The sequence below is a fragment of the Diabrotica virgifera genome, chromosome 8 (assembly GCF_917563875.1).
Source record: "Diabrotica virgifera virgifera chromosome 8, PGI_DIABVI_V3a".
In the NCBI taxonomy this organism is placed as follows: Eukaryota; Metazoa; Arthropoda; class Insecta; order Coleoptera; family Chrysomelidae; genus Diabrotica; species Diabrotica virgifera.
In genome coordinates, this window is record NC_065450.1 from 151,764,975 (window position 1) to 151,780,168 (window position 15,194).

General features: G+C 34.6%; 1 protein-coding gene and 1 long non-coding RNA gene across 3 annotated transcripts in view; both read left to right on the forward strand.

The window, feature by feature from the left end:
• Nucleotides 1-1,484: 1,484 nt before the first annotated feature.
• On the forward strand, nt 1,485-3,657 carry LOC126890052 (uncharacterized). 2 transcript variants are annotated; one of them, XR_007700266.1, is made up of 3 exons: nt 1,485-1,923; nt 2,223-2,578; nt 3,475-3,657. It is a non-coding gene; the product is annotated as an uncharacterized LOC126890052 (long non-coding RNA). The 2 variants fall into 2 exon arrangements; XR_007700265.1 differs by lacking the exon at nt 3,475-3,657 and adding an exon at nt 2,877-3,090 and having other exon boundaries at nt 1,487-1,923.
• Nucleotides 3,658-13,698: 10,041 nt separating this feature from the next.
• The window catches only part of LOC126890050 (macrophage mannose receptor 1-like), a 77,008-nt gene continuing 75,512 nt past the window's right edge, over nt 13,699-15,194 (forward strand). Inside the window, exon 1 of the mRNA XM_050658880.1 lies at nt 13,699-13,854. Within this exon, the coding sequence (XP_050514837.1) occupies nt 13,752-13,854 (103 nt within the window). The 5' untranslated portion in view covers nt 13,699-13,751. The remainder of the gene's footprint in view (nt 13,855-15,194) is intronic.

Below are 15,194 nucleotides of genomic sequence, written 5' to 3' on the forward strand. Positions count from 1 at the left end.
AGACATCAAATAAAATTATATATAAGTTATTAGTATAAACTGTATTGTGTAAAATTTGAAAAAAAAATTATTTTTAGTAGATTACTTTTTTCCAGATAGAAATATTGTACCTAATTAAGTTGCTCTTTAAGCTATAAGATAAAAAATTAAAAATAAAATGAGTCCCATATAAAAATAATTTGATATGGGAGTAAAAAATTCAAGGCAAAATATAGTTCAAGTCTGTAATTTCCATCATTAAACAAGCTTTGGCAACACTCACAACAAAATTCGCTAGAAAACAGCTCAAACGTCTGTGTTATACCACGATACACGCATTTATGATATGCAGTCGAAGTCGTAAAACCGATTGGCGACATTAGGGCGAGATATGGTTTCTAGGATGGGTCGCGGTAACGCCGCTGCAACGAAAATTTTAAGAGCGCCTGGTGTGTGTCACTGCATCAAAGTATAGTAAGGGATGCGTCGCTTTCGACATTTTAGCGGGGGTTCAGTCGACGTACGCCGTTCCGTCTGTGTTAGCGCATACTCCCTACTGAATTTCGAACATAATGGTACTATTTTTTTGTCTCTAGCGCCGTCCGTTTCCGAAATAGCGAACCGTAAGCAGTAGAAAAATTCTGAGCACAGAAGAAGAACGAGCGGGAAATTTTATAAAAGAAAAGTGCAACAGTTTAACTTTTGAACTCAAATTGAACAAAATATGAATTTCACATAATTTGTCCTATTAAATGTACCTTTCCGTCTAATTTTTTTCTAATTTCCGAATATCATATAATTGTCCTATTAAATGTACCTTTTCTTATATACCTACAAATTTTGCATTATTGTGAATAAATATTTAGACATATAATTTTATTTTTAATTCGAGGAATTTGTATTTCAATCAATTGTTATGTCGAGCAATTCATTTTCGAGCAGTTGATTTGAGTAAAATTATGACACATTATCTAATTATGACACACTATCTAAGGTGCAACGAAGTTCACCGGGTCATCTAGTATTATATAAAATTCTAATTCGCAGGCTTTGTTACCGTACTCCTCCGAAACCGCTTGACCGATTTTCATGAAATTTGGCAGGTGGACTCGACCGGACAGGGAGTAGGTTGTTATCTATATTTCATAGCCGTACGTCATAAGGGGGCTTTGCCCCCCCTAAATTTTTTTTTATTTTTCGACAAACCGATTTTTCTTAATTGTATATGATTCAGAAGCAAAAGATACATACAATCCTAAATTTTCACTTTTCTATCTTTAACCGTTATTTTTTTAAAAAAATTTCGTGGTTTAACATCTATATATATAAAATTCTAATTCGCAGGCTTTGTTACCGTACTCCTCCGAAACCGCTTGACCGATTTTCATGAAATTTGGCAGGTGGACTCGACCGGACAGGGAGTAGGTTGTTATCTATATTTCATAGCCGTACGTCATAAGGGGGCTTTGCCCCCCTAAATTTTTTTTTTATTTTTCGACACACCGATTTTTCTTAATTGTATATGATTTAGAAGCAAAAGATACATACAATCCTAAATTTTCACTTTTCTATCTTTAACCGTTATTTTTTTAAAAAAATTTCGTGGTTTAACATCTATATATTATATAAAATTCTAATTCGCAGGCTTTGTTACCGTACTCCTCCGAAACCGCTTGACCGATTTTCATGAAATTTGGCAGGTGGACTCGACCGGACAGGGAGTAGGTTGTTATCTATATTTCATAGCCGTACGTCATAAGGGGGCTTTGCCCCCCCTAAATTTTTTTTTATTTTTCGACAAACCGATTTTTCTTAATTGTATATGATTCAGAAGCAAAAGATACATACAATCCTAAATTTTCACTTTTCTATCTTTAACCGTTATTTTTTTAAAAAAATTTCGTGGTTTAACATCTATATATTATATAAAATTCTAATTCGCAGGTTTTGTTACCGTACTCCTCCGAAACCGCTTGACCGATTTTCATGAAATTTGGCAGGTGGACTCGACCGGACAGGGAGTAGGTTGTTATCTATATTTCATAGCCGTACGTCTTAAGGGGGCTTTGCCCCCCCTAAATTTTTTTTTTTATTTTTCGACAAACCGATTTTTTTTAATTGTATATGATTCAGAAGCAAAAGATACATACAATCCTAAATTTTCACTTTTCTATCTTTAACCGTTATTTTTTTAAAAAAATTTCGTGGTTTAACATCTATATATATAAAATTCTAATTCGCAGGCTTTGTTACCGTACTCCTCCGAAACCGCTTGACCGATTTTCATGAAATTTGGCAGGTGGACTCGACCGGACAGGGAGTAGGTTGTTATCTATATTTCATAGCCGTACGTCATAAGGGGGCTTTGCCCCCCCTAAATTTTTTTTTATTTTTCGACAAACCGATTTTTTTTAATTGTATATGATTCAGAAGCAAAAGATACATACAATCCTAAATTTTCACTTTTCTATCTTTAACCGTTATTTTTTTAAAAAAATTTCGTGGTTTAACATCTATATATTATATAAAATTCTAATTCGCAGGCTTTGTTACCGTACTCCTCCGAAACCGCTTGACCGATTTTCATGAAATTTGGCAGGTGGACTCGACCGGACAGGGAGTAGGTTGTTATCTATATTTCATAGCCGTACGTCATAAGGGGGCTTTGCCCACCCTAAATTTTTTTTTTATTTTTCGACAAACCGATTTTTCTTAATTGTATATGATTCAGAAGCAAAAGATACATACAATCCTAAATTTTCACTTTTCTATCTTTAACCGTTATTTTTTTAAAAAAATTTCGTGGTTTAACATCTATATATATAAAATTCTAATTCGCAGGCTTTGTTACCGTACTCCTCCGAAACCGCTTGACCGATTTTCATGAAATTTGGCAGGTGGACTCGACCGGACAGGGAGTAGGTTGTTATCTATATTTCATAGCCGTACGTCATAAGGGGGCTTTGCCCCCCCTAAATTTTTTTTTTATTTTTCGACAAACCGATTTTTCTTAATTGTATATGATTCAGAAGCAAAAGATACATACAATCCTAAATTTTCACTTTTCTATCTTTAACCGTTATTTTTTTAAAAAAATTTCGTGGTTTAACATCTATATATATAAAATTCTAATTCGCAGGCTTTGTTACCGTACTCCTCCGAAACCGCTTGACCGATTTTCATGAAATTTGGCAGGTGGACTCGACCGGACAGGGAGTAGGTTGTTATCTATATTTCATAGCCGTACGTCATAAGGGGGCTTTGCCCCCCCTAATTTTTTTTTTATTTTTCGACAAACCGATTTTTCTTAATTGTATATGATTCAGAAGCAAAAGATACATACAATCCTAAATTTTCACTTTTCTATCTTTAACCGTTATTTTTTTTAAAAAATTTCGTGGTTTAACATCTATATATTATATAAAATTCTAATTCGCAGGCTTTGTTACCGTACTCCTCCGAAACCGCTTGACCGATTTTCATGAAATTTGGCAGGTGGACTCGACCGGACAGGGAGTAGGTTGTTATCTATATTTCATAGCCGTACGTCATAAGGGGGCTTTGCCCCCCCTAAATTTTTTTTTTATTTTTCGACAAACCGATTTTTCTTAATTGTATATGATTCAGAAGCAAAAGATACATACAATCCTAAATTTTCACTTTTCTATCTTTAACCGTTATTTTTTTAAAAAAAATTCGTGGTTTAACATCTATATATATAAAATTCTAATTCGCAGGCTTTGTTACCGTACTCCTCCGAAACCGCTTGACCGATTTTCATGAAATTTGGCAGGTGGACTCCTTGCTGCAGTGCGAAAAAAACGGTGTATAAATCGTCTCTCTAGCTCAATTAGTTTCCGAGATAGCAAAACTAGGCCCTAGGACAATACGAGAGCACGAGAGACGACACTAAGCACACAAAAAGAACAAGCGAAAATTGTACTAAAATCAGTGAAAATATGAAGTTTTAACTTTACGATTACTATTTTTAATGTACCAAAAAATATTTCAAAATTTTGCCGAAGGACCATATCTCTGGTATAATCATCAAAATTTTGGCGGAGGCGCATATCTGGCATATCTGGTCAATGACCAACAACACCAACAGATAAATAGAGTATTTACGTCTGATTCATTCCTGCGTTTAGCATTCAAGTATGAGCCAAATATTGAATATTATACTCATTCAAAAGTGACAATTGGTGCTATGGATAAAGAATGCCCTCATTGCCCTCAAATTTGAAAATGAGCCAGCCGGAATGTGTTGCGTGTCAGGAAAGGTGAAACTTCCTGAAATTGAAACACCGCCTGAACCATTAAACGGTATACCAGCTGGTACAGATCCGGTTTCTAATCTGTTCCTGAAGACAATTCCAACATTTAATTCATGTTTCCAAATGTCATCAACGCCATGGAGTTGGATATAATTCTTTTTTGTGGTTCTAGCGACATCTATTGACTTTTTTGAACTTTTTGAAGTTATACTTCTTTAGGCGCGATTTGGAGTGAATTTTTATTTTACTGGGCGAATGCGCACACCGACAGTATGGTATTAGTCGTTATACAGGCTCTGATTGGGTGTTGAAATGATCTGTCAATAATTGTTCAATATGGAGGTTATCGGTAAACAAAAATGTTGTATATTATAATAGTTTTTATTGTCGTGAGGACAGAAATAAAATCAAATTTACAATTGTAGTGACTTTCTAAATAGTTTTGAAAAGCCACAGATACGTAATTCTAAATGTTTCAGTTGTATTGCAATAAAAACTTATCTTCATACCTATTTGGAAAATCTAAAAAAAAAAAAAGAATGTACTTACCTATTAGTAGGCAATGCTTTAATTTACATAATCTGATTACGAACAAACTTTCTACAAATCTTCATCTAATATATCGTTTTCTCACTCTATATTTTGTTGTATTTTAATATTTTAATTCGACAAAAATCAAACTAATAATTTGATTAAATTCATATAAATAAACACAATGTCAAAAAGTTTATGGTGTAAACGTTCAGTTGGTGTATATTTCCACATGACATATACTTTGTCGCTTTGACTTTCGAGCGGCGGGATCGACGGGAAGCGGGTTCGAGCCCCAATGCAAGTTATTATTTTTTTTATTGTTTTATACATTTTATGATTGTAAGTATATTATTATATAATTTCTCCAGGAAATACGTATTTAATTAAAATTTTTGGCAACAATTATTGTTCGGAAATCATTTCTTTGTGACATTTTTCAATGTGTTTGTGTGTGTTTTATTCTTTTATTTTTTTAATTTTTGGAAAGTAGTAAGTATTAAAATTAGTTTAATATTTAAATTAAATCTTCTTCTTCATGTACCATCTCCTCTAAGAAGGTTGGCAACCATCACGGCAATTCGCACTTTCGATACCGCTGCTCTAAAGAGATCAGCAGAAGTGCAATTAAACCAAGCTCTCAAATTGTTTAACCAGGAGATGCGTCTTATTCCGCGACTCCTTCTACCCTGTATTCTTCCTTGCATTATTAATTGTAACAAGTTATAACGCTCGCCCCTCATAACATGTCCCAGATATTGTAGTTTTCTGACTTTAACTGTATTTAAAACCTCTTTATCTTTTCCCATTCTTCTCAACACCTCGATGTTCGTGACTCTATCCACCCAACTTATTCTTAATATTCTTCTGTAGGCCCATAACTCGAAAGCTTCTAATCTGTCCGAAACATCCTTCTTTAATGTCCAAGCCTCCAACCCATAGAATAATACGGAGAACACGTAGCATCTCAGAAGTCTTATCTTTAAAGAAATTGTAATGTCCCTGCTAAATTAAATTAAATATAAATAAACTATTTAAAGTATATTGATTTCGTTACAATCATATAATAAAAGTATAACTTCTTACGTGCGTAAAAAGTACACTCTTTCTTTTTTTAACTTGCTATGCATACGTACCATAAATATTAATCAGATGGCGCAAAAAATCTCATTTTTGCTTATTCTGGGACTTAGGCACTTTTCATATGAGGCCGAAAATATTGTCATCGAGACAGCTCAGTTGCCACAATTATGTATTTACGTATCTAAATATATATTATATTGTATGTTCCCTATGTCCAGCTGAACGATTTACGTACTGTGTACGTGGAATATCATATAATTTGTCATATTAAATGTATCTTTATTATGTACCTACAAACTTTGCATTATTATGAATGAATATTTGGACATATAATTTTCTTTTTTATTCGAGCAATTTGTATTTCAATCAATTTTTATGTCGAACAATTCATTTTCGAGTGGTTGATTTTGAGTAATTGATCTCTAGCAATTGCGTTCAAGCAATTGATCTAGAATCAAAATATGACACATTATCTAATTCTGACACACTATCTAAGGTGCAACGAAGTTCACCGGGTCATCTAGTTATATAATATAAATAAATAAAAGGATGAGGTTTTCTCCAAACATTAAAAGAAAAGATACACTTACGAATAAAATCGAGTACGAATTAATATTGTTTTCATCAATTTTGAAAAAATGTGAAAACGTTGAATTATCCACGTCCGTCTGTCCGTCCGTCCGTCCGTCTGTCTGTCTGTCCGTGAACTAAACTCTTCCATCATTATACCCGGCAGAATGACAAAGGAGCTGTCAAATGAAAGCTTATAATCCAAGGATGGTACTAAAGGTGAGAAATTTGATCTAGGACTTCCGGTTTAAGAAATGCGACCGGAAGTACTGTTTTAGAGTCACCGGAATAGTACAAGTGATATATTATTCGACACGATTTCGCAAGACGAGAACGAATATATACTTCGGGTTTCATGACTCTAAAATTATTTTTCCTGTTTCATTATTTTTCCAAGAACAACGTATTTTATTCAATTTATTATTTATATTAAGCCGTACTAGTTCGCTGAATTACTTTCTTCTTCTTGGCTTTTTCCTATTATGAGTTTGCCGTTTTCCACTTTCATAGCCCTCTATTCTCCCAGTCGCCATCTCTGAGGTCCCTATCTATCATAGCATTTCCTATGTAAGTTTTCCATCTCACAGCAGGTCTTCCTCTCTATCTTCCTCCCCGCGGGTCCCAGTCCAGTAATCTTTTCGGCCACATGTGGTCCGGCATTCTTTGTACATGCCCGTACCATTTCAAGGCTCTACTTTTACTACCACAACTTTTTTGTAATTGAGCATTCTTCTTCTATTCTGTTTGATATTTCCGCTGTTCTTATTCTATCCAACCTGGTAATTTGTAGACACCTTCTCATAAACTCCAACTCCAATGGATTGTTTGTATTTTATTTCGTAGTATTGTTGTCACTGGCCGTTCTTCCGCTCTTGTAGGGTAATTGAGAAATTCCTATTGAGAAAACCTGTGCAGAAATAAAAATCAGTGCAAAGGATAGGACAGAATAGAGGCAGACAGTTGACGCCCTATGCTCCGCATGGAGTGAAGAGAAATAAGTAAGTAAGTTCGATGGGGGTGTCGAATTGACAGTTTTACTTAACCTATTTTATATTGAGTTTGTCATCTAAAACAATTCGTTTCTTGGAAATTAGCTGAAAGGCGGAAGAAAGAGCATGAGATATATGGTGGTTCAGTATCCTCCGAACAAAAGGAGAGCTGATAGAATTTATTGAGACGAATCCAATGTTAAAATGTCTTAAGGCTCAAGACTTACCTGGAATCAACACCTAGAACGAATAACCAAAAGAGCGATGGCCACTTTAATGGTGACCAGACGCACACATGCGGCAGAACATGGGGACTTAAACCGGACATGATGTATTGGATATACAACATGATGGTGAAGCCCACAATAACGTATGTAGCATTGGTCTGGTGGTCAAAGGTGCAGTAGAGAAATGCTATAGGGAAGTTAGGCAAGATACAAAGGCTTGTCTGTCTCAGCATAACAGGCGCAATGAAAGGCACACCAACTGCAGCAATGGAAGCCTTACTAGACCTTCCTCCCTTACACATCATAGTGAAGGGCGAGGCAAGGATGGGGTTACATAGACTGCAAGGAAATTAAAGCAAAATTGCAGTGGGCAAAGGACACTGCAGCATCAAAGATATATACGGGGATCCGATATGGGATAACAGATCATTATATCCCCAAGTATAAAATGGAAATACCTTTTCAGGTGGAAATACACTCCATAGAGGTATGGGAAGATCCTTTCAGACATCTGAAGTATGAGGTCCACACCTGGTATATAGATGGGTTCAAGACAGAAGATTGTTCGGGATCAGGAGTATATAGTGGGGATAGGAAGTATAACGGTTCCATCCCACTAGGAGAATATACCTCTGTATTTCAGGTAGAGGTATATGCAATCCTGCACTGTGCACGGATAAACAGATTGACGACTTATACTAATAAGAAAATCAATATCTGTTCAGACAGCCAAGCGGCCTTGAGGGCTTTAAAGAACCCAAGGATAACATCAAACCTTGTATGGGAATGTCGTGAAGAACTTGACACCCTGGCGGAACATAATGAGGTAAAACTCATTCGGGTGCCTGGACATCAAGGGATCGCTGGTAATGAGAAAACTGATGAACTTGCTAGACGAGAATCAGCAACAAGATACTTCGGTCCAGAACCGGCACTGGGAGTGCCCAAAAGCACAATCAGAGACCGATTAAGAGGCTGGATATGAAGACAGCACAAAGAATACTGGGAAGAAATTCCCACGCAAAAACATGCGAAGAGATTTATACCTCAGACATACGCAAAAAGAGCTAAAAAACTGTTCAAAATGAACAGGAATCAGCTCAAAATCACTACAGGTTTCTTAACTGGACACTTTCTAGTAAAACGACACCTACACATGACAGGACTATATAACGGAGCTCTCAGTTGCAGACGATGCAATAGAGAGACCGAGACAGTCAGACATTTATTGTGCGACTGCGAGGCTCTGGACCGCAAGAGACAAGCAATATATGGAGACTGCAGACCAAGTCCGACAGTATATGGCACTAACCCATTTGACCTTTACAGGCTAGTGAAGGGCACTACTATATTGGATTGGGTGTCATGAGAACAAATGGAAGAAAGCACAATAATCTGAAAAGCTGCAGTGCGACCGGGGTGCATGCACGGACGGCTTCCAGGAAGGAAAAAAAAATGTTAAAATGTAAGTTCAATATAAATATATTGTATACAACAACGACTAAAACTATATCAGCTGATATAATATCTTATCTGACGTACACGGACCAAGTGACAACTGAAATGACAATTATTACTTTATGTAACTCTTATATGAGCTTTGAAATTCGAATGGTTCACACCCATTCGAGTCGTCGCGTCGTATGCGAAAAAATTCGTACACGAAGTATTCGAAAATATAAGAACCTGGATTTCGAGCGAATTTCTTCTAATTTCGTCGTTAGAAGTTATAATCAGAAATTTAAAAATAATGGTAAAATATATCAAAAATCATTAAAAGTATAAAATTTTGAAAAAACCATATATCTTGCTTAAGAATAATCATATAGCCTTCTACAATAGACCATTTTAAAGGTAATTAAATATTCTTCCTACTAAATGTGCCATTGCGTATACTTAAAACTGCGTAGAAAAAAATTACAGAACAATGTTTCCGAAATAACAAGGAAAATGGCCCAAAACCGTAAATAAAAAAAAGAAATTCCAGAGACTTCTACCAAACGTCATTTTAAAGAAGAAGGATGGTAATTTTTTATGTAAAGCAATACCTATACACCTATTCGCTCCGAGCGTTAACAAAGTGTCAAAGCAAAATCGACCGACCTGCTCATGGTGGCGGTTTTTTGAAATTTTATAAGGACGCTTTGTGTATGTTTAAATGAGACATTTAAAAAAATGTCGTGTCACGCTAGTGATATTATGTATTAATATAAACAGAAAATAAAAACGCACTATAAATTCTTCACTTTCCAATATTGATTATCAGTTTGATTTTGTATGCATAACCTCACTATCGCAGTTTATGTCAATAAATATTTATTAACGAAAAAGAAAATATTTTGTTGCACTATAAATTACAGTATAAATTAATAACTAATGAATTCTAACAATTGTATTCGGTAATTATCACTACAAAATAAAATATTCAAGCTTCCTTCGTGTTTTTTTGATTATTTTTTTGAATATATTTTTGCAAAAAAAATATTTTGACTTTAAAAGGTGATATTTCGATAGTAAATTTAATCTGGAAAAATTTTTCTGTAGACGTGTTTGTACCAAAAGTAGATAGAACTCACCCTAATGCACCCGTGCCTAGGGACTAATTCACCCCTTTCTTAAAAACGCACTCCTTTAAACGGTAGCACTCCGCAGTTTTTTCATATTTAGAGGTCCATTGACCACATGAAACAACAAAACCAAGTTAACGTTGTAGCTCCTTTCTGAAGTACATAATCAATAGCCTATATAAAAAGTGAAAAAATGGCGTATATGTGAAGTCTGTAGACTCAGTAGAAGAAGAGTTGTAGCTAATGAAAAGTAAGAAATAACTAAAAAATGAAGCACATTTCGGGAAAAACTCATTATAACCTTTTTAAAGATCTTAAAATGAGCTTTAGTTTTTTTAACTTTCAAATTCAATCAAAATTAAGTAAGTTGCTCCCAAAATAATGTTGGCCTCTTTTGTTTTTTGGTTAAAAAAAAATCATTAAAATCACCCACTAATTAGTATCCCAAATGAAATTAATCGTTACCGCTTCACAAGTTACTTTAGTTATGTATTGTTTATATGATTTGTAAGTTTCATCGGTTCAAAGTGCTTATTTTTGAAAAGGGTGTAGTCAACATGGCTTGAACGAGTCACTAGTCACGAGTGTATGTAAATTTTTAACAGCCATATCTTAACCAATTTTTGTCTTACAGGAAAACAAAAAAAAACCAAAATATTCAGAAAAGAAAAAACCTACAGTTTTTTCGTAATGTTTAAGTTATTTTCGAAAAAAAAAGAATTTTTTTCAAAATTAAAAAATATGTATTTTTTAATTAAAACCAATTTTTTTTCAAAAATGAACATTTTGAACCGATAAAACTTAGAGATCATATAAATAGTACATAACTAAAGTAACTTGTTAAGCGGTAATGATTAATTTCCTTTGAAATACTAATGAGGGGGCGACTTTTACGATTTTTTTTTATCAAAAAAAAGGACAAACTTTATTTTGAGCGTAACTTATTTACCTTTGATGCTAGAAACTTTTTTAAAAAACAGAAAAAAAACCCGATTTGGACGTCGAAACGTTAATAATAGTTATTTTACGATAAACTACTCTACGATAAACAAATAAAAAAACTGTAACTCTTCGTCACTGGAATTCATTTCTATTCTACAATTTTTAGAACTTTGACATTTAAAAATCCTAACTACTTTCAAACCACAAAACTGTCAAAAGTTTTGTTGTAAGTCATTGCTCATATTGTCATCACCATGACAACGCAAAAGTTAAATGAAAGTGTGCCAAAAAACCCATTGAAAGTATGCGAAAAAGTAAATCCCATTTAAAATACATTGTTATTTCACCCACACTTTAAACCCTTCACGCACTGCTATCTATAATGACAGTTTTCACAAACTTATACATTTCAAAAAAACTTATACATAATATGACATAGAGTAGATAAAATTATTTTTTTAAATTTAATTGTGGCTTATTTACCATCTAAAGAGTTAATTAGAAATAAAGCTTTTTAAAAGCTTTAAAAACATTACGATTAGTTTTCACCGAAATTTGCTTTATTTTTTGGATATTTCACGTTGAAAGATTCGATTTGAAATTTGACGAATGAGAACCTACTTTTCATTAGCTACAACTCTGCTTCTACTGGGTTTACAGACTTCACATATACACCGTCTTTTTGCAATTTGTTATACTTAACCTATATTTTTGCTAAGAATATTTTTTCGATAAAATACTTTCTTTTTGAGTTAGTTGAGAAAAACCGTCTAAAACGTGGTTTTTGTGTAGAATAATGAAGAAATTCACTCGCAAATAACTCGAAATTGTTGGTGAAAAACTCCATACATCAAAAGTTATTTAGAATTAGAATTTAGAATCATTTTATCCAATTCCGGGCTTATTTTGAAAGTATGTTTTTCAACCCAAGAAGGGGTGACAGCCCATGGCAAAAGCACATATCGACACAGTATCACTTTTTTTTGTTTGACATTTTGTCGGAGAGATAGAAGCGGATTTTGCTCATGATAAGTAACATGGACAAACTATACGGGGATATGTTGAATTAGTTGTGTACATGACTTTACCCAACGGGCGGAAACCAGAGTGGGGGACGAGGGTAGTTATAAGGGGTCAAAGTCGCGGTTTTTATTTTTTTGTGACGCTCATGATCGAGATAGTGCACCAAAATTTGGGAATAAATAGGTCATGCCGTAACTAAGTAAAATATCCAGGAGCGGAACGCAGCGTAGCCGACAAATGGGTGGGGGCAGGAGTGAATATAAAAATTATAAGGAGTTTTTTGTGACGTTCGGGATCGAAATAGTGCACCAAAATTTGGAAATAAGTAGACCATAACACAACTAAGTAAAATCTCCAGAGGCGGAAACCAGAGCGGCGGACGAGGGTAGTTATAACTAAGCAAAATCTGTAGGGAGGAACGCTGCTTAGGGGACAAATGATTGGAGGCAGGGGTGAATATAAATATTATGAGGTGTTTTTTGTGACCTTAGTGATCGAGATAGTGCAGCAAAATTTGGGAATAAGTAGATCATGACGCAACTAAGCAAAATCTCCAGAGGCGGAATGCTGAGGGGGACAAAGAAGTAGGGACAGGGGTAAATATAATTATAAGGAGTTTTTTTTGTGACGTTCGTGATCGAGATAGTGCACCAAGATTTGAGAATAAGTAGATCATGACGTAACTGAGCAAAATCTCCAGTGGGGGAACGCTGCGTGTGGGACAAAAAACGGACCCCTGCCCGCCACCCCTTTCTCCCCACGTAGCTTTGCGCCCCTGTAGATTTTACTTATTTATGTTATGATCTACTTATTCCCAAATTTTGGTGCACTATCTCGATCACCAACGTCACAAAAAACACCTTATAATTTTTATATTCACTCTTGCCCCCACCCCTTTGTCCACCACGCAGCTTTCTGCCCTTGGAGATTTCGCTTAGATGCATCATGATCTACTTATTCCCAAATTTTGGTGCACTATCTCGATCCCTTGCAGCGTTCCCCCTTACAAGGGGGGAACGCTGGGGGAACGAATATTCACCCCTGCCCCACCCCTTTGTCGGCCATGCAGCATTCCGCCCCTGGAGATTTTACTTAGTTACGTCATGACCTATTTATTCCCAAATTTTGGTGTACTATCTCAATCACGAGCGTCACAAAAAAAATAATAAAAAACCGCGACTTTGACCCCTTACAACTACCCTCGTCCCCCACTCTGGTTTCCGCCCGTTGGGTAAAGGCATGTACACAACTAATTCAACATATCCCCGTATAGTTTGTCCATATTACTTATCACGAGCAAAATCCGCTCCCAGCTCTTAGACTATAGTTATGTGTATGTGTATGCCAAATTGTATGTCAATCCAAGCGGTTCTTTAAAATACACAGCAAAAACCGTGAGTAAATGGACTAGTAATGAATTTTCTAAATCCGCATAAATACTAGTTGTTTACTAAGTAAAACTAACTATAATTTAATCAAACTTCCTAATTGTTTTGTTTGATAAAATAGGAATAAATAATATTTTCCTTGCAAGAAGATAATTTATGTGTTTTGCCATGAGATAAGATGTGCCTATATATATTTCGAAGATTCAAACAAATTTACAAAAACAAAATGTGCCGTTGGTGGGTTTGTTCGTTACTCTTTCTTTTTCCCTTGGTTCTTGGAGGTACTATATATTTTAGCTTTTTTATTATTTTTTATTTAATGTATAACGTATACATGAGTGGGGCACACAATATTAAAACTATAAAAGAGCTGATATAAATATTACGTAGCGCAAAAATGTATTTTCATTTTGATAGAGAATAAAGTCAAAGCTTTAATTTGAAAGATGTTTCCATACTATTTGTTAAATTTGAAGTAAAACGAACCACAAAAGAGCCCTAAACTGCAAACTGTATCAAAGTTACTCTTTTGTGGCGAATTTTACTTCAAATTTAACAAAGAGTATGGAAACATCTTTCAAATTAAAGCTTTGATTTTATTCTCCATCAAAATGCAAATACATTTTTGCGTTACGTAATATTCGTATCAGCTTTTTTGTATCTTGAATATTGTGTGAACCACTCATTTTTACAGCGTTTAGCGGTTTTTTATTCTGGTCTGAGATTAATCACTAGTGCTTCGTTAATTGATTAATTTACTCCATGATTAATTGATTACATAGATATAAATTATAAATTATTTATATTATAAACTTTTAGGCACTCTGGTTTCAGGTGTAAAGTAGGCTCGGAAATCGGCCAGAAAATTTAAACCGAATATAACAAAATTCAGTTTGGCAACATTGTGTGCATACCAAGTCTTCTCGTATATCAAGAGGATCGTAATTTAGTCCAAAAAAATTAATATATATTTTTACCAACAAAGATGAGATATTTGAACCAAAATAATGTTTCAACTAGGATGTGTAAAATAATTTTGGATTCGCGGTTTTTTCTTTTTTGATTCCTGTTATTAAGCGTAAGTTGTTAAGAATGATTTTTTTGGGGTCAATTTTCAACCTCTTGATATTTTTTATAGGGTCTATCCAGGGGTGGGCAAATGCCGACCCGCGGGCCGGATTCGGCCCTTTTGCTTACTTTATCCGGCCCATTGAGAAATCCCGCAAGCAATTTTTTTAAGAGCGTAATGCATTTATTTTTTTTCGAATCTTGAGAAAACTAATAAGTATTTTTGCAAAATTTAAACGCACAATAAAATATTACATTATTACCGAGGGCCGAAAGTCCCTGAAAACTTCTATAATGTTTATCAGATAGGTGAAAAAAAAAGAGAAAATTTAGTGTGATTTTTAATTTCAAAATATGTCTTTTTCCTTTTGATGATGGTCAAAAGTTCTCTGTTCCTTTTCCATTCTGTGCAACACCATTTCGTTCGTAATTTGATCGGTCCATGGTATTTTCATAATTCCCCTAAAAAGCCACATCTCAAAAGCTTGCAGCTCTTTCATTAAGTCAGCATTAACAATCCAATAAAGAAGAAGAGAGTGTAAATAACATTTTT